Source organism: Perissodus microlepis, chromosome 10 (genome assembly GCF_051167445.1).
Source record: "Perissodus microlepis isolate ML-2025 ecotype Zambia chromosome 10, ASM5116744v1, whole genome shotgun sequence".
Taxonomy (NCBI): Eukaryota; Metazoa; Chordata; class Actinopteri; order Cichliformes; family Cichlidae; genus Perissodus; species Perissodus microlepis.
Genome location: NC_140470.1, coordinates 8071609 through 8098923, shown reverse-complemented (window position 1 = coordinate 8098923; position 27315 = coordinate 8071609). Strand labels below are relative to the sequence as shown.

General features: G+C 38.7%; 1 protein-coding gene across 2 annotated transcripts; it reads right to left on the bottom strand.

Annotated features, from left to right (window-relative positions):
- On the bottom strand, window positions 1-26639 carry ophn1 (oligophrenin 1). 2 transcript variants are annotated; one of them, XM_084941748.1, is made up of 24 exons: window positions 25904-26639; window positions 24127-24222; window positions 23662-23723; window positions 22936-23007; window positions 20635-20736; window positions 20422-20532; window positions 20197-20301; window positions 19980-20106; window positions 19791-19891; window positions 19589-19680; window positions 17229-17307; window positions 13920-13953; window positions 13678-13740; window positions 13035-13109; window positions 10825-10909; window positions 10337-10395; window positions 9603-9708; window positions 9312-9471; window positions 8467-8614; window positions 7465-7692; window positions 6412-6559; window positions 5611-5661; window positions 2683-2731; window positions 1-988 (listed from the first exon to the last, which is right to left on the bottom strand). In XM_084941748.1, exons 1-24 carry the CDS (start codon window positions 26055-26057, stop codon window positions 977-979), a joined length of 2319 nt encoding a protein of 772 aa, XP_084797874.1. In that variant the 5' UTR covers window positions 26058-26639; the 3' UTR covers window positions 1-976. The 2 variants fall into 2 exon arrangements, with proteins under 2 accessions (XP_084797874.1, XP_084797875.1); XM_084941749.1 differs by lacking the exon at window positions 13678-13740.
- Between the last annotated feature and the right edge of the window lie 676 nt (window positions 26640-27315).

Below are 27315 nucleotides of genomic sequence, written 5' to 3'. Positions count from 1 at the left end.
TCTGGTTTAGAAGTCCTTCAGTTTATTTTTCCTTTTTTTAAAACCAGAAATCAACCTGAATTTTAAAAGCTGGATTAAAAAATGTAAAATTAAAACAACGATATCAACAAACACATAACACACAAGTGTCAAATTTACATAACAATTTTAAGAACACAGAAATAGAAGCAAAAACACTGGAGTGTTATTTTCACATACTCTAACAGTCAAGTTTGTTTTATGTTTGAGCTGCGTTAACGCTACCACTACATTCAGTGTGAATTCAAACTACACTGACAAGATCGGAGGTGACAGCATAAGTACTTCTCTGCAATGCCTCATAAAAGTGACTTTGAATAGGTTAACTAAAGTGTTTGCTTGCCCTTTGTCCAGATTGACAAAAAATAGTATTTTTCTGATCAGTGTCAATGTTTTAGCTGGCTCGTCAGCAAGAGAACTTACATGACACACTGTAGTTTTTCCTTGTTGCAAGTATAATACGCGGGCCACTTCATAATCCTATTCAAAATCTAGCGAGAGTAAAAATTCACATTTACTAATGTACAATGATTAAACTAATTTAGGCAGTTTTAAATGAATTAGTTTTCTTTGGGAGATTTGTGTTAGCAACAAGTTATAACCAGCACTGCAGTTTACCCCGACAAACACAGTTGGTGTCATGACCAAATCAAACTATTAAACATTGTAAAAGGACTAGAGAGATTTTATTTAACAAAATAAACAAAGGTAAATTATTTTTACTCCAGCCTAACTTTGGAATGCTAACTGAACACAGAACCAGTAACTTTGCGAACTCCTTAAAAAGTCAGTCTGCTACGGCTTCGCTTCACAACAAGATCCTTACACCAAGTAATTCAATTAAGAGCTATTTCCTCAGTCTATTTTTACACAAACTGGATCGATTTAAGTTCATTAGTGGTGACTCCCTCCAGCTCGATGTGCTCCCAAAGGTCACATGATGTCAGCCACATCTTCCTCACTTAAATTCCTAGAAAAAGGAACACAGACAGCCTCGTTCAAATATGGAAAGAATGTAAGAATATTTTAGTCACCTGATGTACCTGACGCAGTACACCAGTCGTTTGGTGTTGCTGTTTGAAATCTTAAATGTAAATTTCATCCACTGCACAGCATACTACACAAATGTCACATGATACACCAGGAAGTGGTGTACAGAAGCTGTACGTACTTTTTTTGCATATTTGCCACAGTTACACGTTTCAGATCGTCAACTAAATTTTAATATTATTATTGCATTTATTGAGGGAATGTGTCCTCATAAACGGTGAATGAATCCATTAAAAATATACAGTATAGGGCTGGGACAGACCATAGGATAGATCATAACTAGCTCAAGCTATAATGTTAACATTTGTACATATGCTAAATGATCATACGGTCATGTATAATGTATATGTTTGTGTAATGGGGATATATTTTCATTATCATTTTATAATCATTTCTTTCTCCTCAAACACCAATGCTCTTGCTCCTCGCCTCAAGCCTCTTCTCCTGAACTGCAGTCAGGGCTCTAACGCACAAAAACAGTGCATAAATATGTTTATTCATTCCTGAAATTGTCAGCAGATTAGACATGCAACCGTCCCATCTCCAGACAGCTGAGCCGGCTAAACGACAACAGCTGGTTATGCCAGCTAATGTTAGGCTCAAGTGGTTTTTAAAAAAAAACAAACGTGTTAGATATACTTCAAACGCTGGCTAACAGTGGCAAAAACAGCAATGCTTACTGAGAGAAAAGTTCATGATATCCTCAGCAACAACTGTCAGTGGACAGTTTTCACTCATCAACTCATACCACACTCCTTTTGGGAATTTTCTCCTCCAAAATAAACAGAAATGGACACATGTTGACATCTGAGATAAACAGTAGGCTGACAGCCTGCACTCACCGAAGATGAACGGTGGCCAGTTTTTATATTTGATCCAGGGTAAAAATTAAAAATCTGAAGTACATAAAGTGTTGATATTATTTAAATATTTCATATTATACTTCATATTATTCAAATATGTTCAAATTGAGTGTGTGCAAAAAAGTTTTTTATACAGAAATAGGTCTGGAGCAGTTACAGAGTACAGTCTTAAATTCTGATAAAGGTGTTTGTCCTACAGCAGCCTCCGTAGCTAAGGTTATGTGCTTGTATTGGGAGACTTAAGATGGAAATACTTTTTCACAGCACTGTACATCCATCAACTGAGAGCATCATGATTTGCTGCCAATCTGTAATGGGTGAGAGTGTAAGTGAGCATGTGGACAATCACAACTAACACACTATAAATTCAAAATACACATTATAATACACTTAGGTTTAACATACTAACGCCTGGTCAGGAACTGTTTCTAATTATATTTTAACACAAGGAGTTGAAGAAACTGGGAAAAAGCGGGAAAAAAGTAATAATATTTCGCATTTAAATGTACATTAAATGACACTGAACACACATTAAAACGTATTCAATATGAAAGCTTCTCTTCTTCTCCGGAGCTGACAGACTACACCTTACTACATAGAAACTTAAAATGTTAACATAGCATTAAAGTGGTACCCAGTGTGTTACAATGTGAAGGCAGGTGAATCCCCCACAAGCATCAGTATGTCAGTTTACTACTTTGGGATAGACTGAAGAGCATTACAAATACTGAATACATCTATTTAATGTTACCTCTTTTTTTACCGTCGTTACTGCCGATGTTGATGATGAACCCGCTGGACTAAGATAGAAGAGAAAAAAAACAACAAAAACAAAAACATTACAAACACATAGATGGTTTAAAACACTATTTCACCAGCTTTTCACAACTTGTTGTGAATGTAATTCTATTAAACAATAATCTGTAACAGAATGTTTACTGTTTTTACAAAACATTTCTTACACTAGGTGCTAAGGCATTAGTAGCACATATCCAAGTTCTGCAAGTTGTGTGCTTTTTTCTTTCCCCAGCACATTCCACAGATATTAGATCTGACTGAAATCTGGGCAGTTCAGAAGCCAAATAACAATTTGAGCTCTTGATATGTTTTTCAAACCTTTCTCGCTTCATCATGCTCATAGAGATGGCTGCAATCAGGGCATACCTCTGCCATGAACGGGTGTCTGCTGTCCCCAACAATTTTAGGAAGGTGTGAAAAAGTGAAGTGTTAACTTTAACTTCAGCATACATGTCAGGATCCACAGCTTCCTGGCATGAGAAAAAAACAGTTTCTCTGGTTTGAATTCTTCCTATACTGCCTCCCACTGACACCTGCTAATCGGGTAAATGACCGGGAACAGTCATCCATGTGATATGGTAAACATTATCCACCTCCTCCATTATCCACCTTATCCTCCATTGCACCACAGTCTAGCTCAGTTGATCAGGTCCTTTCATTATTTCAAAATTGCTCTAACTACTCTACACAGCCGCATATACAGGAAACGCTATGTTTGTGCTCCAGTACTTTCTGTGGGATCAGACAGCCAGCACCAACTGGGTACTAGCCACTGCATAGCTGGAACACCCCAAAAGATGTCCTGACAAAGCCAAGACATCATCTTCAAAAACTGAATGTTTACAAGCTGCTTAGCCTCCCTTTTTGTCGTGTTTATATAAACTGGACATCAATTTCAAAGAGAACACTCTAAAGAACAATGAGGATATAATCTTTCTTTGATAACACTCCCACTAGTTCTTCCCATTTGGACACTGTTTATTTATAGCAGCTACAGGGTGAACGGCAGGGGCCTTAACTTGCAAATCAAAGTGCATGTATGTCTTTTTCCACCTCACAAAAGGGACTGTGAAAGGGGGCAGCCTAAGAGAGCCCATAGGAACAGGTTTTCTATCTCTCCACGAGTGTGTGTGAGGCTGTTTTATTTCTCACACACTCTCTCTCACACACTCGTAACACACAGTCTGCAAGCTCCAAATGAGAGCAAACCAAGTAAACTTGAATTTATAAATAATTATCCAAAAAGTAGAACACCTGACACACAAAGTGACAGATTTACCGAGTTGGAAAAATCAGAGTGATACCGCAACCGGGAAAAAAAAGTAGGAGTGGAAAGTTTATCCGACTAACAATGCAGCCACTTACAAACACACATGCATAAATTTGACATATTCAAAGTGTCCTTTATTAAATGTTGCGGTTGTTTACAAGTACACAAAACATAGCCAAGCATCAGATCCCAACTGATCCACATAGTAATGCTTCACAAAATTACTTCTGTATGTTGCATGATGCTTTAGGTATTTATAAAAGTCAAAGGAAAGACTCTCACACAGAGCCAGCTTTGGGCAACAGTAATCCCAAATTACATTCAATGACACCTGAATAGGAGGAACACTATTCTAGCACATTTTCAATGTCAACATTTTAATGTATTAATTAATTACATTTTATTTATATAGCGCCAAGGTACAACAACTGTCACCTGAAGGTACTTTATACTGTAAGGTAAAGACCCTACAATAGTAGAGAGAAAGCCCCAACAATCAGCACTATAAAGCAAGCCCTTGGTGACAGCAGGAATGAAAAACTCCCTTTTAACAGGAAGGAACCCCTAGGAGAACCAGGCTCAGGGAGTGGCAGCCATTGTGTGTGGGTCAGGGTAAAGAGATGAGAGCAAGGACACAGAATAGATGCTGGATGCCCTTCCTGATTTGTGTTTCCAGCTGAAATTGAAGCCAGTAACCTTTCGCTTACCAAGCCAACGTGTTAACCACTACGCTACCAACATATCTGTTTGTATCAAAACAAAAGATCCTCAAGTTAAGGATTCATAGAAAAAAAGAATAATGAAACTGTTTTTTTGCACATTAATGTAAAAAATTAAAACTTTGAACCTTCGGCTGCTTTTCACGTGTTACCTTGCCTATTGCAAACAATAGTAAATCATGTTGTGTTTATTTTGTATACTAATAGGGAAACCATTACAGAGACATATGCAATTACTTAGATCAGCCCTCAAAATAACTGTGTCCAAACCTTTCCAACTCAAAACTTACCAATATCTATATCATGATTTTGTAACTGTCAAATCAAGGTTTTACTATATGCAAGCTATTCATATTTTCAAACCCTAGCTCTTCTTCTGCATTTGCAAACAACACCTAAAAGCACATAATTTGTTTTTAATAAAGGGCAATCCCTTTTAATTAACATTGCTTAAATGTGTCACATTTAACAATACAGGGTACTATTCTTCTACAGCTTGCAGTACAAAATTTAATCTCATTTCAGAGTTTAGGAAATCATATTTAGTATTTATTCAAAAATGTAATTAAGATTTTGCAATGCTCAGTGGGTTTTTGAGAGCCTTCTAGAGTATTGATTGTATTTAGCTGCAAGCTGTCTGTGTCCAGCTGTCCAACAGTAGTTCAGAAAATCATGGCATTGTCTTAGGAGTAAAATTGCTATTTATGATCTGACTGACTGTCTTTAATTTTACAGGGAAAAAACAACATGTACACAGTTTTACTGACAATGAGTTGTACACATGAATTTGTTAAATCAGTCTCACCTTCTGCTAAGCTTTTTTAAATGAATGTCAGCTGTCATGTAAAAATATATACATGCATGCATACCTGATAAGAAAGCATTTACATACCTGCCGACTTGCCTGGAGGCGTTTTCAAAAAACTTTGTTTTAGATGCAACGCTGGGGAGAAAAATAGTAGAGATGTTGACACTGTACACAGACAATATGATGCATTTAAGATTTAAAACTGCCATTAGTCATTGCTGTTGCAGCTGTGGTCATTTATTTTAAGCAGAGCCAACATGCTCTGTATTATTATACTCTAACAAGAAAAACAACTTAAATCTGACAAATCTTATTTTGGAGGCAGCAACAGATACTTCGATACTATCTTTATTTAGTAATGTGGCAATTTTTTTGAAGCAAACAGTTGCTTATTTAGAAACATTGGTGAGCTGCAGTCACGTTCCTTTCACCTGATGAATGGAGCCTAGTTCATAACTATCCTTTTATTTCTGTCTGTGTTCTCTTCCACCTCCAGAGGTGGAAAAAAAAAAAAATCACAATACGCTTCATTACAGTTCCTAAAGTTAATTCAATCAGCTGTATAGCTCTATGGCATTAACTGAAGACTTATGTGCTGTGCAATGTATCTTAAAAAGACATCATGATGACATCACTATCAGTAGTCTGCAGCGATGACAGAATAGATTTGTGGTTTCATTGTTTTTATTCCAACTTGTGGCCTGTCTCTCAGCATTAGTGTCATAATAACTATTATTTTGTGGTTTAATTAACGTAGCATTGTGCACTGCTGAGTTACTGGAATTTTCATGTCAACCACAATTTAAGCTCAATAATTTTGCACACACTGCAGTTAAATATAAAAGCATGTGTTGTAAGACTTTTGCATGTATGAAGAGTACTTACTAGGATGTGGTTGTGCCCTCACTGCTGGCTGCAGTTGGAAGCTTTTGTGGAGCGGGGAACCTGGACGGTGGCTCAGGAGGCCTAACTGGGGGTCTACAAATCTGCTGTTTCTCCGTGGACCTTGTTCTGGTCAGACCATCAGAATCTCCTGAAAAAAATAACCCTTTTTTCAGGAGATTTCAGGAGATTGTGGGTTGGACTAGTTCACATAAAGTGCATTTGTGCAGTTATTTATCTGAGATAAACTCCTGATATATTCAGTAAAGACAATACACTTGACATTACAAGTGAAATCATGAAATTATGTCATGTAATACTGATATTTTAAACACCACAAGCTGTAGAAAAATAGTGTAATCAACATTTGCTTAAATAGATGTTTTTTTCATCAAATAAGGCTTTTATGAGTGCATAAATACTATAAACGGGCCATCTTACGCCACTGGTAACTAAAATCAACACTTCTTCAATTCATATGATGGGCAGTTAACACATGAGGAAAAGCTTAAAATCTGCAACCAAGCGACTGCCATGCTTCATTGTCAGCTCTAAATGCTTGCGTAACACTCTGCTTCATAAATTAACTCTGGAGATCTTCTACTATGATTGCTTCTTGCCATCGAGTTCTTTTTAAACAAATAAAAAGCTCCGTTTAAACTTGTTTACTTCCCAAGGTTATAGCAGTGTATAATTAAATAATAAATTGACAGACACAGCGGCATCAAAGTTACAGCCGTTGTACATGCTGAAACACACAAAGTCGTAAACCAATACAATAGGCATGATTGTTACTATTAGTATAAAAGTAAAAGAAACATGTTAATGATAAAAGAGCAAGTCAATGGGAAAGATTAATGATTTTTAAATGCTACATGTAGCCACATGCATTGCCTGAGAATGTTGAACATTTTCTTCCAGACTCGACTACCCAGATCTTGGCCATAATAAACTACCACTTTGCTTTTCATACTCTGTGTATCCCTCTGTCCTCTAAGAGGCCTTTTTTCATTGCTGACGAGCATGTATGAGATAGGGAATTTTCCATTAAATCACCTTCTTTGGTGGTTGCTCCTTTTGCAGGTGTTTTTTTGCCCTGAAAGGATGGCACCCTGCTCACATAGATCCCAGGCTCCCCATTCCCCGCTGAAGAAGCATCAGATTCTGGTTGCCTGTCTTGACGTATAGCTGCTCTGGGTACTAATACTTGTCTCCTTTGACGCTGTATGGGAGTGGGGCTCACTGGGTTTTCACCATCCACGTTGGAATTGTCACTCTGACCATCTGTTACAAAGAAGCAACATTAACAGTTTGGTTGCTGTAAATTAAAGACATGAAGTTATATGGAAATATTTTACTCTATGACGTTAATCTGGTAAACTTGTATTATTATTAGAATATTTACATGCACAGAAACTGATCATTCGAGCTCTGGATTAACCATATAACCGTGTTATTTGGCCACATAACGCACACAATGCAAACATAGCAAGCTGCATGCACCCAAACTTTCTCTCGCACTGTCTATGAAAAGACAAGAGTCACAGCCACTTAGCAACAGATTCAATAAAGCAGTAAATTGAATGATTTAGCCTGAGGCATTGACAAAAAAAAAAAAAAAAGATTAACGTGAGATCAAATTGTAGATACATTTATTTGTGCTCGAAATTAATTATTTTTTTTTTTAAAAAGGAAGCACCAAATTATTTTCTAACAACATTTGAAGATGATACAGATAGAGAATTATAATAGAAGAGAAACAGAATAGAATTTAATTTAACAAACAAATTCCAAGTTTTGAAGTATGTAATAACTGCTTTGCCTGACACACACACAGACACACACACACACACACACTACAATAAATCCTATTTCGAAAATGTCAAGAAATGACCCTGCAGGTACGCTGTGGTACGAGTCTTTTTAAAGAATAAAATGAATTAATTAATATATTTAAAAACAACATTTTAAAAAAATCCACTGTATGCTCAGCAAAGACAGCATGGGATAATGATGAGGATGATGGTGACAATCAGGCCAAGAGAGGCTGATAATTACTCTCAGTGTGCTGGTAAAGCTCGTGACTAAGAGCTTGATAAACACGAGCCGGTCGCTTGGAGATTGTGATGGGTTGCCGTTTTCTCGGGTTGATCCGCGGGGGAGGGACAGGTGGGGCAGTGCTGTCCTCTGGCATATGACTGAAGATCTGCAACCATATTGAAAAAAGAAAAAGAAAAAAGTCACAGTAACACTTTAGTTCACTGGCTACTTTTTCAGCTCCACAGAGTCTCAGCTGAAAGAAGTAAAAAATCTTTACATGATAAAGAAAAAAAGAAACTAGAAAAGTATTTTTTTTTTCTTAAGAATGACATTAACATAGAACAACAAAGAGAGAAAAAAAAAAGCACAAATACCAAAGTAGTAACTTAATGACTAGAGCGGTGACAAACACAAAGCTGCTTGTGCTGCACAAAGTCGCTTTAAAAGCATAGATGTAGAGCAACCAGCAGGACAGTCAGATAGCCTGGCTCAGTCCTGAGGACTTTTTTAGTTAACTCATATAAAACCCAAACCATAAAAACAGCAATTTGCTGTTTTACTGGCAGTTATGTACAGGAAACTCCAAAGCCTTCAGCAGCCTTGCCAAGACAAAAAAAGAAGAGCTTGGAAAGAAATTCTCAGCTGTGTTTTACACTCCAAAACAAAGGAGGCAACATGTTGATTAGTTGGCTTTAAAAGTGCTGGTAGGTAGATTTTATTACCTGTGGACTGAGCCACGTTTTCAGTTTTCCCCTTTTTTCTTACTTTACGTTAAGCAAACCACCAACAGTAATAGCTTAACATACCTATGAATTTTAATGGTCTCACAACTCTCTGGGTGAACGACATTACTTCAGCCGTACCTTTTTGCAGTGCTCTATCAGAATCTCAACCACGATATTTTGGAACTTGATATCCAGCATGGCCGCCACAGTTTCCTCCTTTGCTCTCATTAGCGTGGGCCCAAAGATAACCGCCATATTTGAAGAAGTCATCAGGTTTTCGTCGCTGTGGCTGCACACGCTGTCAACAAATGGAAGGCTGGGTTGAGTAAAACACTAACTCAAAACAGCCAGTGGCACACGAACAGAGCTCCTTCTAGAATGACAGGAAGAGCTGCTCTGCAAGTCGCATTCGAGTAAGCTCGCACTTACTTCACCAAGTGCTTTATAAGCATCTCCAGCATTTCCCGATTCTTCTCTGGCAGCTTGTAGGTAAGTGAATGGATTTCACTCAGTCGAATGTCCAGATTATCTGACTCTGTCACACAGACAAGAAGTTATAGAAATCATGATCATTTCATTTTCCTTTTCCTTTTATGTCATCTCAATAAAATCAATCGTTCTGTGTTAATCACAACCAAAAACAGCATCACTTTCTGAGAGAGCATGGACTGGGCAACAGCCTTTCTGCACCGTCGTGAAACGAATAAAAGAGTGTCTCCAGAATGTCAGGCCATATAACGAGAAGCCCCCCATTTCCTATAATGAATGGCATTTCCAGGAACCTGAGGCCACCAGCTGCCTTAATGCAACATCCTGACAGAATGAGGCTGATGCTATTAAAGTCATTGTCTTCTTGGTTTTTACAGTATTGCTGTGTGACAGATAAAAACAAATAGGAGTCTCAGATTTCCTTTAGTGTCCAGAGTTATATAGTGTTGCACTTGTACTTAAAGAAGTACAAGTGCAAAAAGCACATGTCACTCTTTAACCTTCCATTTGCCTGGCATAGCTAAACAGAAAACCAATTGGAGTGGACCATGTTAATATACATAACACAAGCCTTTGGTAAGTCTAGATTCAAGGAAAGATTTTAGAGAGGAGGCACACATTAGAACATAACCTCCCCGGTCTTAGCAATGGATCACTTCCAAAACACGTCTTACTTGCAGCACACATGAGGTCTCTGTGCAGACTGTAGGTCATTAGAGGTTCAGACAAACTCCTGCAAATAAATAAGGAAAATAAATAAGGACACACAAGTAAACACAAGTGCAATATAACTCACTACATTAAAAACACGACAAAGCCAAAAAGCAGCATTCCCTCAGTATAGAGTTACACTAGAACGTAATGAGACAGAGAGCAAGAGAAAGCGAGTGCATCTTCTGTCAAGCCCACATTTGTTAATGTGGTAATAAAAATGTGTTTTAGATGTGCAGATCCACATCTGTACATATTATACAATCAATGCTGGAAAAATACTTTGGGGATTTTACAACCCTGTAATTATATATTTTGCAAAAGTGCATGTAAGAATATAAACAAATCTGACCCTGGACCAATTAAAAGGCATTTAATAATAATAATAATAATAATAATAATAGTAAGGAAATAATATAATATAATGTAATATGTAAACACACACACATACCTGAGATAAAACTTCAAAGCACTTGTGACTGTTTTAACATCCCAGTCGCTGCTGTGGAGATCCACATCTCCTGGGTTTGCAGGGTCTATGAAAGAGCAGGAAAAAAGGCTCATGCTACCTTAATTACTCAAAGACACTAACTAGATGTGACATGTGTGGGCCACATTGTATAACAGATAAGCATCATGAGGACATCTGACAAAAAAGAGCAACAGCAGCATTCCTTCACAGTTATGTTTACACACATCTCCCCACACAGCTGGGGGAGAACGCCAGCTCTACAGCAACCTCAAAGAACCCACTGTCATCAGGAGCAGAGGGGTTTACTACAAGCAACATTAATATGTTAGTGAGGTCTGGTGAGCTCAAAGTCAGAGTTTTAAGCATCACGAAGGTGGCTCTCTCTTTACCTGGTTAGTTACTATAGCAACTTGTCCTGACCTGATCCAGGGCAGGTTATGGTTTCAAATTGGCTGGTAAAGACGCTTTCTGTTTTCTTTTTTTTTTCACCAAATTGTCAACTACAGTTGCGGCAGTGCAAAATGTGCCGACTTTGTTTAGCATTCAGCTACTAATGCAGAAAATATATAAATGTTTTCATGCGTGATCCTAACCTGCTGCCAAGTCTATTCTGCACTGCTCGATTGCAACTAAAAGAACAGAGATTTGAAAATTATTCAGTGGCAGCAGATGGCCACCCCTCCCTGAGCTCGGTTCTGCCGGCAGTTTCTTCCTGTTAAAAAGGGAGTTCTTCCTTCTTCCCACCGTTGCCAAGCACTTGCTTACAGGGGATTGTCACACTGCTGGAGTCTTGTAGGGTTTTTACCTTAAAATATAAAGCACCTGTATTTATAATAATTCAAGTCAATTTTTTTATTTGAATTATTTGTAGGTTGTTTATCACCAAGAATATTAAATCCCTAAAGTTAATTTCACTTTAATCTGACCAAAAAATCGAAAGTAATTTCCACATCTCTGTCATTTGGCTGCGGGAATGCATCAGATCTGAATGCACTGATGTTTAAATGAAGTCTGGTTTGATCTATTTTCTGTTTGAGCACACACAGGAAAATGGAGCAGAAAGCCTAGAGTAAACAGAGAAAGTTCACACCACTACTATGAAACACATTATTGGTATTGAACCTGAAATGTTCTACCCTAATGAAGGCATAGTTTCTGAGTCTGAAAAGAAAGCCCTGGCCAAGGTTCCTTAAACTAGCGTGGTTGCCCCCAGCTTGAAGTGTCATAACTGATGGATGTAGCCACTGTGATTTCACCAACTGGTTTGTGGCATCCTGTAGTGAAGCCTGGAGCTGACCATTTTCATTGTCACCATCTTGCTGAAAGAGAGACAGCCCGCGACTTGTGATTGACAAGTCGTTACTCATTGAGCACATCCTGTTTTATCTTTATGTCTGACTCTAAAAGGCATCATAATTTACAAAATTAACTTTACGTTCTATCTGAAATCTTCTGAGAACCAGCTTATTCTTTATGTCCTATTAAATAGCCATTTCTTTTTTTGTTTTTTTACTTATTTGAGCTACCTTACCAAGTCCCGGTGTACTAAACAGAGGACATCCTTGGCTTTCCATTGATATCTCATGTGTTTTTTGGGGCAGGAAATCACAAAAAAGTTACATTTGAAGATTCTTTTTTTCCTCAGTTGTCAGGAGGATATGGCCTAGACCAATAGATATGGTCTATTGCAGAACCGCAAGCACTTTAGCAACCACATTGCTCGCCCCCTGCTGGACATTTTAAAAAAGGAAACAAATCCATCTTTTATGTACAGCTTGTGGCTGCAAAAACATATCCCAGTGGCAGACATACTAGTAAATGACCCCTTAAGATCCCTTGCTCTCTCACTTCAAAACACTATGACTTTATGGCTTCAGTGGCTAGTTTGAAGTTAATTCTGTAAATTATGGTCCATTTAAGTGATGCTAACTGTCACAGTCAGCATTACAAATATGGAAAGGATCTGTTTTAAATAAAACTAACATGGCTAAAATGCTCAGCTACTGGCTACCATGGATATAGCTTAAAGCAATTTTAAGGTTGAGCCTTCCAGAAGCAGGACAGTGAGTCAGCAGATGTTTCCCTGTCATGCCCGATCGAAACTTGCAGAACCTGTTGTGCCGTGTTAATAAGTCTAACAGAGTGAAACATTGTAAAAGGACAGATGTAGCAAATTTTCACAAGCTTACCGAAGAAGGCGTTTAAAAGCTTCTGCACTTGGATGTTGCTGCCAACCGTCCTGTACACTCCTTCCTGTGTGGCTCCTAGGAAGAAGACATGGGGAAGGTTAAAAAAAAAAGTGTGTGGACAAATAGAGAGCTGTGGAAATGCCCACATGATTCCCTTGAATGTTCCTGATGTTCCCTGATGTTGATTACGGATACAAAAAAAAATAAATCTTTCTTTCACTAGTGTATTCGGTTTAAAACATAGACGTGTTAATGTTTTTAGAGCTTAGCTTCACTCCAGTAAGATGAATCATGACACTGGAGAAAAATACTGTGACTGTAGGTTTTAATCATTAGGGTGTGAGTTTTAGCAACAATGAGCATGAAGGGAAGATGTGAAGAAGAGGTAAAAACCTCTGAATTTAATAGACCCTCACATAACAAGCAAGAGACAGAGAGCAACGTGATGATTAAAATCCTTTATAATGTGAAAAATACTACATTTCAGACAACTCTTATTATAAAGAAGGGCATGTCTCACAGAGAGCAGCCAGGGGAGTAGTGTCAATGTGTCACACGTGACTCAACTACGCCCCCTTAAGGGAAAGAAGAAAAATTAAAAAGGCAAAAAAAGCAAGAACGATCCTTTAACAGAACCGTTTACCTTTTGTTTCAATGTAATTGATGCACTTTCGCACAAATTTGAATCCAGTTTCATTCAGTTCCACTGTGGAAACAAAAAAATTAATTTACATTTACGAAAAAGCCACAATTATCAAGCACATACTTGTCACTGCTAAATGGATGCATTCAATGGCATGAAATGGAAAGCAGGACAGTATAGCATCTGTCCACATAAAATAATATTACAGCTTTAGACACTGAAGAAACTGATGAGTGACTTACTTTCAGCTTGCTTGTGAATTGGTGAATGATAAATCTGAAATTAAAAAAAAGATGCAGTAAAAAAAAGTGAGGATTGTGCAGGAAAAAAAATCGAACACACAGTGGAACTAATGAAAATAAATCCTTAAAAATGAGAGGAAACAAACACTTGAAAGGCACAGTGAAGGATTTCAGAGGAGTTGACAAGAATATTAGCATGATTTTTGAGTTTTGGTTTGAGTTTACCTCATGAGCAGATTCAAAGTGCATGATAACAACAGTAATGACGAGAAAAAAAAAAAGAAAAAGGACGCACTTCTACTTTGAGCACTTTTTTTGTGTGTGATCCTCGCCGTGAAATAGCTCACTGCCCTCCCCTTTAAAGAAAGTCAGAGGTCCTGGCCAGCTCCAAACCAGCAGAGACACAGTACAGCTTTGTTCAGAGACACTTATGCAGGGCGAGCATTTGTAGCCACAGACAGCTGAAGTGTAAAATATAACAGTCACACCTAGAGTTCATCTATGACTGTTTATCCATACAAGTTTATGCAAGGCTTTTTTTTTTTGTTCATTACTTACAAATTCTAGATGTGATAGAAAACCTAATGCTAGAGAAGAACATTAGCCAACAATTAAAATGGACTTTTTCCTCCAACGTTTAGATGCTTGCTTTAATTTCAGTGGCTAGCATGAAACTTGCCAACATTTCTAGTTGCTTAGGAAACTTTGGAGAAGTGCAGGCAGACATTTTTCTCCTATTCCTCTGCCAAAGTGAAAGCTGGGTCAGAGGTAGGTTTGCAGTGCTGTTTGTCTAACTGTCAGAAAGATGGCAAAAGCTACCAAGCCAAATTTCAGGAATCTTAGTGGACAGATGGTGTGGACAAAAAAACCCAAAACAACAAAACTCTATCACTTTCTTTAAAAATTTGAAGCCTCATGAATGATGGCATCTTAGAGCTCTTTTGTTTGATTTCATGGAAATCAAACAAAACAAGGGCTTCAAGGGATCTAAGTGTCATATTATATTGTGATATATGGGCTCAATCGTGTCAACTTCTTCTGCAACTCCAACTTCCAATTGTGGAAGTTAATCAAAGTAAAGGAGTGCACTAAGAAGAGTAGAGGAAGTACAGAAAGATCTACACTCACTGGCCACTTTATTAGGTACATATTGCTAGTACCAGGATAAACCGGTTTTTGCCATCAGAGCTGCCTTAATTCTTCATAGCAAAGATTCAACACAATGCTGAAAGCTGGAATGCTTCCTAAGAAGTTTTGGTCCATATTACCATTACAGCATCAACCCAACCACGACACACCATGACAGTGCCTGTCCCAAGCCCAGTCAGGTGGGGAGGTTGGTGTCAGTGAGGGCATTCGGCATAAAATCTTGGATGCAGATGATCCAACCCCTAAAGGGAGCAGCTGAAAAAGGAAGATTGCATGGTAGCAGTCACATCCATGATGGAAAACTCCACCCCAACTCATCTATTGGATTGAGATCTGGTGACTGGGGAGGACATTTGAATACAGTGAACTCACTGTCGCGGTGAAGAAACCAGTGCGAGATAATCTGAGCTGTGTCACATGGATTTTTATCCTGCTGGAAGCAGTAATCAGAAGATGGGTACAATGTGGTCATAGATGAATGGACATGATCAGCAATGCTCAGCTGGTAAAACAGGGCTCAAAGTATGCCAAGAAGATATCCTCCGTATCATTACACCACCACCAGCCTAAACTGTTGATACAAGGAAGGACAGATACATGCTTACATGTCATTTACACTAGACACTTATACTGTCCATTTGTATTGTAGCCTCAGTATCCTGTTCTTAGCTGACAGAGGTCACACCTGGTGTGGTCTTCAGCTGCTGTACCCCAGATGCTTCAAAGTTTGATTTGTTTTGCCTTCAGAGATGTTCTTCTGTGTAGCTTGACATAATGATTGGTTCTCTTAGTTACTTTTGGCCTTCTATGGCACCAACAATCAGCAATATTTAGTCACTCAAATCACTGATTCTTCCTCATTCTGATGCTACGTTTGAACATTAGCAGATTGACTATGTCCTCACAGTCCTAAAGAAATATTTGCAATAGTAAGGAGTTGAACAGGCGTACCCAAAAAGTGGCCAGTGAGTGCACATGTGAAAACAAAGCAAATGCATTCTACACTGTGTGGATTGCATAAAGTGAAAGAAAAAAATAATGGAAAAAAGCAGTGCTACAACTCAGACAATTTCATGTATTCAGAAGTCTAAAGGCCAGATAGTCTGCAGTCCACTGGAAATTCACAGTTCCAGCTTATTTTGGGCAGAAAAGCTCTTGTGCAACTTTCATAATATATAAAGAAGAAAAGGGGGAACTCTGCAGAAAAAAAGGGTACTAAAAAGCGTGTTCTGTTATTTTCATATCCCCTGGCAATGACTGTTGCATTGTGTCTCACACAACACAAATGCATTAAAACATGCGGGCAAGAGATGTGATGTGAGAACTGCAGAGAGCGGGCAATACTGAAAGCAAAAAATGATAACATCTACAAACATAAAGAGGAATTAACACTGGAATTTTGCTAGTAAAGGCACTTTTGTTACTTTGAACAAAAGACTGAAGAGAGATGGTGGAGCAACAAGTTGGCAGCTTTTTTTTGGGGGGGGGGGGGGGGGGGTGTTTTGTTTGTTTGTTTTGTTTTAGAGGCGGGGCTTCATTAACACCCAAATGTGATTTTAAGAATCAGAAAGCAAGAAAAACAATTCAGCACAAATTCAGCAAAAGGCTCTTAACTAACCAGGTGCCATCATTTAGCTGTACGTAGATGTGTGTGTTCATGTGAAAGTCAAGCTTCACACCATAGCTCTCACATATGTAATAGAAAAATTATAATGAGCTACCCGCTGCCTTTTTTCCTGCACTGCTTAACAAATGTCAAATTTGAGCAGCCATGCAAGTTAAATTGGAAAAAAAAAACACACAAAAAACAACAACAATTATGAAAGGGAAGCTTTTTTTTCACATAAATCATTTAAAATAACACACAGTTCCAGATTGTTTTCTCTGTTTGATGATGCAAAGATAAAACATTTTTTTTTGTTTTCTGTGCAATCCAAATCCAAACATGCAGTTAACATCAGGCAATGTGTGTTTAGCAACCATCCAAGAAGATTAATTTAACACAAAAAAAAAAAAACAAGCCCTGTGTTAGACTGCACATGGAGGGAAACGGCTCCAGCGCAGTAGCCTCGCTGAAGGGACAAAATTGCTCTGCTAATCTTTTTGGCCGTTAAGCTGTTTTCACAGAATAATCCTAAATGAAATGAGAAACAAACTCACAGGCTCTTTTCCATCCATGGCCTCCATCCACAACTTCCTGTCTCCCTCCGAAAGAGCTTGGAAAGTGACTGGCGTGTTTCTATGGAAACAGAAACAAATGACATTAAAAAGGCAAAGGTTGCAATTTAATCCTTCAGTTAAAAGGGTGTACTGTTTCAATATCCAGCTCTTGTTTTGGGGGGGTTTTGAAACACTCGTACACATCATACACATTCTCTTAGCAATTGAGGAGAGACAAAGTGTCTTTAAAGTAGCTGATTAAATCGCATGTGGCAGCGATGGGAACAAATTGAGATAAATAAGACAAGCATAAAGAGATGATGAAAACCCACTGCTGCAATCTGTTCTCTGCAGAAGTAACAAAATCCAGTGCCAGAATTTACAGCTTGTAGGCTACTGAATCAATTGTTAACCAAAACAACTGTGCAATGAGTTTAAAAGCTTGTTCTGCCAATTATGCTAATCAAGCAAACCCAAAAAACTCTTCCAAAATTCAAAATCCATTTTAATGATCATTATTCAACACGAGGCTGTGCAAGGCAGTTTTGAAATAATCCCTTTATTACCTACTACTTAGAATTTAAAATTTAAAATTAATGCATCAATACAGTAACAACAACAATAATAATAATAATAATAATAATAATAATGATCGTTAGCATGTAAAAATGACAGTATAACTTCTTATATATTTTCACAGCTGAGTGGATAAAAAGGAAATTTAACTTTTAGAAGCAAAGACTCATTGTTGATTTTGACCAGTTTTCCGATTTTTTCTCGTAGGTCAGTAATCTGTATTCAGGTTAGCATTAATAAGGTACTTTTTAGTCTTATTGACCACTCAAAGCACTTTTAAACTACAAGCCACATTCACCCATTGACACTGCAGTTTATTCCACTGCTGGAATTTATAATGGACCATAATTTCATGCAAAATGTGAATTTTTAAACAGTGCTAACCCGGGTGCACAGGCAGCACACTCACTCTGTTACTGAGTGCTATTACTTGAGGCTAGGAGCACTGTGAAGAGTTACTCGTGGGTCTAATTATATGATGCAAAGATTAATATAAGACAGCAATTAATAACCTACAACCAACTCTCCTGAGTAGGTTAAACATCACGGCACACAATATTTTGCTCCTGTGCTGGACTTTTGAGTGCAGGTGGGGGGCTCTGGCGGCTCCTCTGACAGGAACCAATTGAGCCAAAGGTGAGGCGTTAGATGAGGCTTGCAGGTGTTTTCCCGATGACAGAATAATTTGTGCTAGAAAGTTTGGAAGAATACGTCTAAACTGAGATCAAAGCTCTGCTCTTCCGTAGAAACATCAACACGAGTGAGCCAAATGCTGACTTTTCTGAAAAAACAAATGTAACAGAAATCAGAAGTGCATGAAACCAAAAGCATAACAGGCACACGGTTGTGCCAAATATTTGATTTTTTTCTCACCAGTGCGTAAGGGGAGATGATTTATTGCCTTTGGTATTGTGGTTTTACTTTACTGTGAATCCAGAATGTTAACAAAATGCTGTGATTTAAATAAGGCTGCAGAGAACTAGTTTAGTCTACGCATAAAATTTTCTCTCACACACTCACAGTTTGTGCATCAGGGTCTATTTCGGATTCAGCATCTTGCCCATGTATACTTTGTAATGCACCTCATAGGACCGGCATCAAACCAGGAATCTTGTGGATAACCTCTAATACCTGAAACAGAGCCGTCCCTAAATCTAGACCAGCTAATCAAACGGCAATTTGTAATTTTAACAAATAAACAAGCAGGTACTAAATTGTCAGAGGATATGAGAGACCTGTAACAATCTTCACTTTTAATTCACTTCCACTAAGGTCAAAGGTTAGAGCCGGTTGCCTTTCAGGCCCATTTGTGCAGGCTTTTCTTTGCCTGAACTCACAGCATTAGCTCCTACATTAGACAGCACTGCCACCTTGAGTTGCTCAAACAGCCGACTCCTGGTTATATTCAGTTAACAAATTGATTCAGCATTCAGAGCGATGTATAATTCAAGCTGCTTTTAAACCTTTTTTTAAAAAAAGAAAACCCAAATATTTTTACCGATTTCACGACACAAACCTGTTGTGTGACAGAAATCCCTGTGGCTTATGAGGCTATTAAAATGCATGTTGTCCTGACTGGCCTGCTTATATAAATATGAGCCTGTTGTGTTCTGTCCTCGGAAAGTTTGCCATCTGTTTTCAGCTCTTTGCTTAGGGATTGTTTGGGCTACACTCCATTAAGCCCTCACACCATGTCCTTGTAAACCACCTGTTCACCTTGCTGCCTGAATCTGTTTATCCCATAAGGCTTTTGTCTCACAGTTTCTCAGCTTGTTTGCACTAACCTCTCGATGGTTTCCACGTCAAAGCAAAAGCGCTTATCTATGGATTCTGTCTTCCGGCGGATGCAGGATTTCAGTGTGAGCTGTATGGGGCCCTTCAGGTGAGGACAGAGAGTTGGAAAGTAATCAGTAAACATAATGGAGACAACAATATAAGAGAAAGTCTTCTGAGGAAATTTGGTGTTTGCTGAAGGTGGGTCAGCACCTGTTTAGTCGTAGTCTTCTGTTCACAAGGTACCATGACTAGCACTCTCCCCTCTTTCTGATACTTACAATAATATTTGACCCATGTCATACCCAGAGCCCCTGGAGGAATAGAAAGCAGTTGTTTTTTTTAAAAAAAGACCCTACAGAAACAACTAGATTCCACATAAACATATAGCAACCCACTTACGCTTCTCCTGACAATACAAATAACCCTTCATTGGAAAATTGTGCATTTTATAGATCTGGGAAGGCCGTTTCATCCTTTTCATTAGCTCCTCCAACTCCTCACAAGTGCTTTCATAGTGGTTTCTTGTCTGCAGGCAAAACCGGAAAGTACTTAAAACAATGTATATGATTTAAGGAAAGTGAATTTTGCTGATGGCATTGTCGGTAACAGTGCTTACGTTCTGCAAGCTTAGCTGCAGTTCCTGCTTGTAAGGCATGAAGTCCTGAGTCATCTCCACTGTCAGGTTGTTAAGTGTTAAAATGCTGTGAAGAAACGCCAGCACCTGTCCAACGAGTGTGTGCATTACATACAACAAGAGTCAAAGCAAACAATGCATGAATGACACCAGGAATATTTCCTCAATGTTTTGTTATGTGCATGGAAGCACAAAAACCGCACTCACCGGCTCCACCACGTCAAACTTCTTCCTGTCCTGAACCTGGTGTATCTGGTATACATACTCGACTGAAGATTCATAGAAGTTTGCGCGCTCTTTATCTAGGAGTTCATCAGCCTATTGAAAATTCAACAAAAATATCATCTTTTTTTAAAATGGTTCTCACCTATATATTTCCCTACCCAAGTGATGCAAAGTATTTGTTGTACTTCAACTAACCTCTTGAAGCTGAGTCTCTCTCTTCTTGGCAGAGAGATTCAAGTGTTTGTCTAATTGGGAGTAATATTTTTCACTCTCTTTATCAAACTTCTTTTTCTTTTCCTGCAAAACAGATTGTAGAAAAAGATTATTTATTATTAGAGACCACCAAACTCCAGTGTGCAGGTCAGTACTGCCTTTTGCATTGCATTCACAGTTCCAAAGTCACCTCTGCAAGTCAAATTATGTAACAGAGAACTTTTACAAATCACCTGTTTGCATGTTTCTTTCTTTTTGTTGTAGAATTGTGGCTTATAAATTTGAAAATGCATATAGCTGATAACACACTATCTTGAATCTGCTGCTAATAGCTATCTGCTATCAGTCAGGCTCAGGCTAATGCTAAAACCTATAGATTATATCTCAATATTAAAATGCCAGTACTTGTCAACTGTCAGCTGTAACATCTAAAAATAAATGTGTTTTGACTGTATTTACATGAAAAGTTAGCAAGCGAGCTGAGAATATTAAAAAGATAGCTTAAAGTAGCAAAATACAAAAAACACTAGCTAAACTGATAATATACAAATAATAAAATAAACATTATGCAATGGTTTAGGTACAGTAGTAGGAATAAATCCTTAAAAGTTCAAGTTCATGAAGCTCAAAAAATATAACTTAACCAACATTTGCTAAAGTAGCGAGCTAAAAGTAATCAAAAATGGTAAAGCTTACAGTTTTCTTGTAAGTGCTTACTAAATGATAAATGACTAGACAATAAAAAAGTACAATGAGTACAAATACAGACAGAAACGTGAAAACTTGAAAATGTAAACCCTGTAAAATATCAAAGACCAGATTCAATAGCTATATTGTAACGTTAGTAGATGCAAATTTGTATGACATACCCTGTTGTTCCCTGTATTGCTTTATAGGTCTCTCATGTCATAGTGGAGGAATTTTGGCCCACCCTTTTTTACAACATTGCTTTGGTTCACTGAGGCATGTAGGCATTTATTTACGTACAGCTCTCAGCCGCTGCTACACCTCGATTCTTTTCTTTGTGGATTTGCTGCTGTGCTCTAGCCCTTTCTCTTGTTGTATGTTACAATTTGGCCTAAGTTTTAGCTACTGGATTGACAGCTGACAATTTGACTCTAGAATACTTTGATATATAGAGAAGTTCATAGTTGAGTCAATAAGTGAAAAGTTCCCAGGTCCAGTGGCTACACGACAAGCTCAAATCTCCACCCTTACAAAGTGAAGATACACCCCTTTGGTCTTGTCTGTCCAAAGGACATTGCTATGGAAGTCTTTTGGTTTCTCCAGATGCAACTTTGCAAACCTACGCTGTGCTACCATGTTCTTTTTAGAAAGAAGAGACTTTCTCCTGACAAGCCTTCCAAACAAGAAATATTTATTCAGTATTTTTGCAATTGTGCTGCCAAGAACTTTAACATTTAACATGCTAACTGAGACATGTAAAGACTAACATGTAGTTCCTAATTTATTTTTTTATTTTTTCCATGTTTTCTGTAGAGCAGCAAAGTGCCAAACCGATGCTCAGTTTGATTAGCAGCACCTGGATGTTACTCATTCATAATTCTTATGGAAACTGTAAAGGTGGGCTTAGTTTTTCTCAGTACTGACTGTAGATAAATTAATATAATTTTTGACCGTTTTGTCTGTTTGTATACCTTAAGAATATGTACCCTGATTTTATTAAGCGGTACATCAATTAGGGCGGGGCTTTGCTACATTTAATAATCAGAATCATTAAAGAACCGTAAACAAGAGTTCTGCAATGCAACAACTCTGAAGGTGTTTTTAATAAAAATGTATTTTCAGAGTTGTCTCATAAATACATATTTAACTAAATCTAAATACAGAAGCAAGATTTCCATGAAACAGATGCTTGATGAGAATATTTTAAATATGAGACTTCCAAACGTCATTTTGAATAATCACAATATAAAATCCTAACTTTAATGATATCACCTTAGAACGAAATAAAGAAATTTGTTGAGCTGCTCTCAACTACAGAGTGCACGCACTAAAAACACCTGCAATATCCTGTTTTTAAGAAAGAAGACAGGTTATTGTGCTTCAAAAATAGTTTATACACAAATACGGGGAAGTACCTTATGACATCCTGTCTGGTCTTTGTGGGAAGGAGAGGGGGGTTATATATACTTTAATGACCTGACTGTCCATGCAGAGAAGCACATTTTGAAGCTACTGAAGTAGATCGAGTGCTTCCAGTGCCATTTACAGGAATGAGCCGTGATGTCACTTACAGGGCAGGGTAAACAAAGAACTTACTTTTGTTACTCCTATTTGCTCCTTTCTGAACTTCTCCAAGGGCTTGATGAGTAGATCTGATGCATTCTGAACCTGGACAGGAAAAAAACAAACCGTTACTGACGGCTCCTAAACATACCGTGTTTGTAGATTCACGTTCTAAGATAATGTAAAGAGTTTTGAATTTTTTTTAAAATCTATGCACTTTTCAAAACAAAAAAACAAACAAACATCACAGTTCTGAGCACCTGCTGCAAGTTCAATTAGCAAGATGACCTCCGGTTTTAGATTTACATCTCTATCTGGAGAATCCAGTCAAACACGAACTGCTTCTCCCATTGTAATAACCTGCCTGCCTTAATTACTTGGAGAATAATAAAGTGTGTGAATCAGCAAAAACTGAGGTGACAAAACTTGCATCAAAATTTCTACCAACAGCAGGCCATTATGTAACCATAAACAAAAAGAGAAGAAGAAACCCAAGAGGGGAACTGATACCAAAATGATTACCAGCATTACACTTCACAGTGCTTGCATGCAGCCACACCTTTACACAACTGACATGTCTTGTGTGACAAAATGAACACATTAAAGATGGCATCACAGCAAAAAAAAGAAACAGAATGCATTAGTGGTTTCCTTTAAAGCAGTATCACTTTTCGCACAGGATAAATTAATGCGGTGTCCGATATCCAGCAAGACTTCAAGCAGCATGCACAGTCAGCATGGAGGAAGTTGATAACCCACCAGCATCATCCTGTCGTGCTCCACTTCCTGCAGAAGTCCGGCAAACTCCTGGAATGACTGCGCTGGGGAGGAAAGCACCAAAAGAGGATAACTTTGCATGGTGTTATCGAAACTGGCTGAGTCAGAGGACATATTAGGAAAGCAGCAGATGACACTTGCTCAGAACTTTACAAAACTCACTTTATGATTTATGCTCATAGAATTTCCACCTATCTTTATGCACGTTTTCCATCGAGCTCCAAGGCAGGATATAGTGGAGCACACAAAGCCTTATGTTTCCTCTTATCTAAATTCTGAGGCATTATCAGCCGACAGCCAAAAGTGCTGTGCTTTCCACCGCGTTCAAGCGGAGAAACTCAAATGTAGAAAAACTACAATAAATTGGAATATTTCTGGCCACGTATTTACTCTGACTGCTTAAAACCTCAAGCACAATCCAAGGCAGTGCGCCTTTATCACTCTTACCAATGTTAATCTCATCATCCGTCAGTGAGTCGCCGATGAAGTCGAACTGGAACACACTGAGAGTCTGGGAAAACTTCTGCACTGCCAAAGAGTATCCTGAAAAAGAGAGAAAATAAAAACACGAGGCGTGATCTGTAATTAATGACAAGTTACATACACTGCTTTTAAATTCAGTCCAGTTCTCATGAATCTAAGCACAGGCCAAGATTATTAGAAGTTGGTGTTTCATGTTTCCCCTGATAGGAAACCGTAAAATATATATATATATATATATATATATATATATATATATATATATATATATATATATATATATATATATATACATATACATACATATACATACATACATATAAAACATACGAAGGGGATAAATAGAATAAATAGGAATAAAAATAAAAATACAAGTGAATTGCACATTTCAAGTATTGAGGTCTATTGCACCATTGACTATTAACAAAAGTATTGCACAAAAGGTATTGCACAGTGAGGTGAAGAGGCACTACAGCTTAGTTGTTCCCCCCTCCTTTGTCCTCCTGTTTCCCCTCCCTCTCCCCTCCAGAGAGGAGTTATACAGTTTGATGGCGTGTGGGACAAAGGAGTTTTTAAGTCTGTTAGTTCTTGTCTTGGGGAGAAGCAACCTGTCACTGAACAGACTCTTCTGGTTGTTAATGGCCGTGTGCAGAGGATGCCCAGCATTGTTCATAATGTCCAGCAGTTTTTTTAGTGTCCTTTTCTCTGCCACTGTCACCAGAGTGTCCAGCTTCATGCCGACCACAGAGCTAGCCTTCCTGATCAGTTTCTCCAGCCTGGATGATAACGCAATACATTATCCCCGTCATGCCTGGCTTTTACTATCAAAACAAAACAGAGCCCTTCACATCACTGCTGTAGAGTATTTAGTCCAGAGAACTTGGCTAGTTGTATCTAGCCTCATACTTTTTTCAGTGGAACAATCGTTTAATGTTCTTTCCATCAGCCAATTGTGCACCCAACCCCCTTTCTTCTTGTGCTTTAGCTCTAAAGAAATCATATTTGATGACAATCAGTGCTGAGGCTGAAAAAGCATTAAAGGACATGAGCATTCTGATGAGCAGGATGACATGAACATTGAAAAATGTATGGGGGGGGGGGGGGTGTTGTGTTGCTTTCCATGGACTTTGTCCCAGCAACTCGTGACCTCTGACTATTATCTGGATTTACTATTGGACCCTCGCCGCCCCCTAGCACCACTACAGTACCTACAATGACAGTTTCTGTTTTCGAGGTGAACAGCTTTGCCATTCAGGATTTCCACAGCAGTATCTTGGTGAGTCAAACAAAACAAACAATGTCACCCCCAGTGGGTGCCACGCTGACCCAAATATACCCATGTACAGTTCTGCGTCTGCGTGGCGTCCCTGGCTCTGACCTATTCTATCAGTGGGAATGGTCCCACCTAAACATGAGCGCACAGAGAAGTGGAGAGGCGACGCACGGACTGATGCAAGCCCTCCAAAAAGGAGACAGCTGTTCGGGAACAATAGTGCTGGTCATCCTGCACATCTGCAGCTCTGTGGCCTCTCAGTTCAAAGCTCTTTCTCCTTTTTTATGGCTTTTCCCTGGAGAGCAATAACAACTCCCTGAATACTCCTCTTCCACATAAATACACACTTTATCCTGCAGGCCTACGTAAAATAACGGAGGGGAGGGGGGCACTGATGCTGATCCATTGGCATCAGAGCCCTAAATCTACATGCAAATCGCAAAAAAGAGCAATCTAACTAAGCATGCTCACCCTTGATTGCAGTGATCACGCTATTCCCGTCTTTGATCACTTCTTTGAGGAATTTGTTTGTCCTCTCCAGCTCCAGCTCGTAGCACTTGAGAGTCTCTCTGAAATCCGGACTGTCCAGATAGCAGTCGCTGAACTCCAGCGGAGGATGAACCATCTTGTGCACCGCTCGACTTTATAACACAATAGAAACACTGAGTCCGCTTTCCACAGAGGCGCTGCCTACGCTCGTCCGTGGCACACACCGCTCATTTCTGTTCACTTGAGGCTACTCCACACATTCCGCTCCGAGGTTCGGAAACCATCGTGTCCGTGGGAGCCTGCGGCAACGGATGGTTACAAATAAACTGATCGAAACAGTGAATTCCCGAAGCCTAGGCTCACTTCCCTCTTTTACTCGTCCGCGCTGCTAATGCTTCGGTTTAATTGTATCCTGTTGCCCTGACCACTTTTTTGCTCCTTACCGTGTCGTAATTAAAAGAGCGGCTACGATCCCTCTGACCGCGTCCCATTCCAAAATTTACACTTAAATGACGCCTCACTGTTCTTTCTTAAATAAGCTTTCCATCGCTAAAATTAAAACCCGCTCTTATCAACCCCTCAATGTAGTGAGTATATGTTCTTAGTGAGTATATTTTCTACTTCAAGCGATATTATAAACATATCTGAGTCCAATATCCTTACTAAAAGTCAATGACAAAGCGCAATGGAGCGTACCCAGCTGGCAACAGAAACACAAAAAACTCCCCTTTTCCACACCCAGAAGGTTCTTAAAGGGCTCGCCGGACACTTTGAGTAATTTGTTTGCCATGGATGCTGTGTTTAGGTGCAGTCGGAAAACACAATCACACTTCCAGACAGACGGATAGGGTGTGCTCCTGCAGTCAGGGTTAAGTACAAGAATTTTGCTTGTGCAAGCAGATTCACGGCACTTAGCTTACACTGAGGTGTTACCGTGACAGCAGTCAGAGAACTTATTTAAATCCCACGCTGGAAAAAAATGTACATGCTGCCCTTTCTGTTTATGGCATACAGAGAGCAACATAAGTCAAATTCCTTGTTTGTGTGCACAAACTTGGTTAAATAAAGACGATTCTGATTCTGTAGTAAAGACAGTGCCTAAATATGCCAGTCTCAGCATTTCCTTGGTTACTTGTTACTGCAACTGCTCTGAATCACTATAATCACTTTTGTTATATGTGCAGACATGTTTCTGTCAGAAGATGCCTGAGTTGAGGAATTAGGCTAGAGCGAGATTGCTTCAAGGGCACTCTCGCAATCTAGAGTGTAACAGGACTGAGCTAATGTACAAATCTAGGGAACTTCTACTTTATATTTCCCCCTGCAACTTTATTCTTTTACTCCAGCACACTTCAGAGGAAAACACTGAAAATTTCATCTCCCTGCTTTTACCT

Coding starts and splice junctions, on each gene's coding strand:
- ophn1 (XM_084941748.1), bottom strand. CDS start 26,057: ATGGTTCATCCTCCGCTGGAGTTCAGCGACTGCTATCTGGACAGTCCG. Junction 20,107..20,196: donor TGCAGCTAAGCTTGCAGAAC/GTAAGCACTGTT, acceptor TTTTGCCTGCAG/ACAAGAAACCACTATGAAAG. Junction 13,741..13,919: donor AATTCACAAGCAAGCTGAAA/GTAAGTCACTCA, acceptor TTGTTTCCACAG/TGGAACTGAATGAAACTGGA.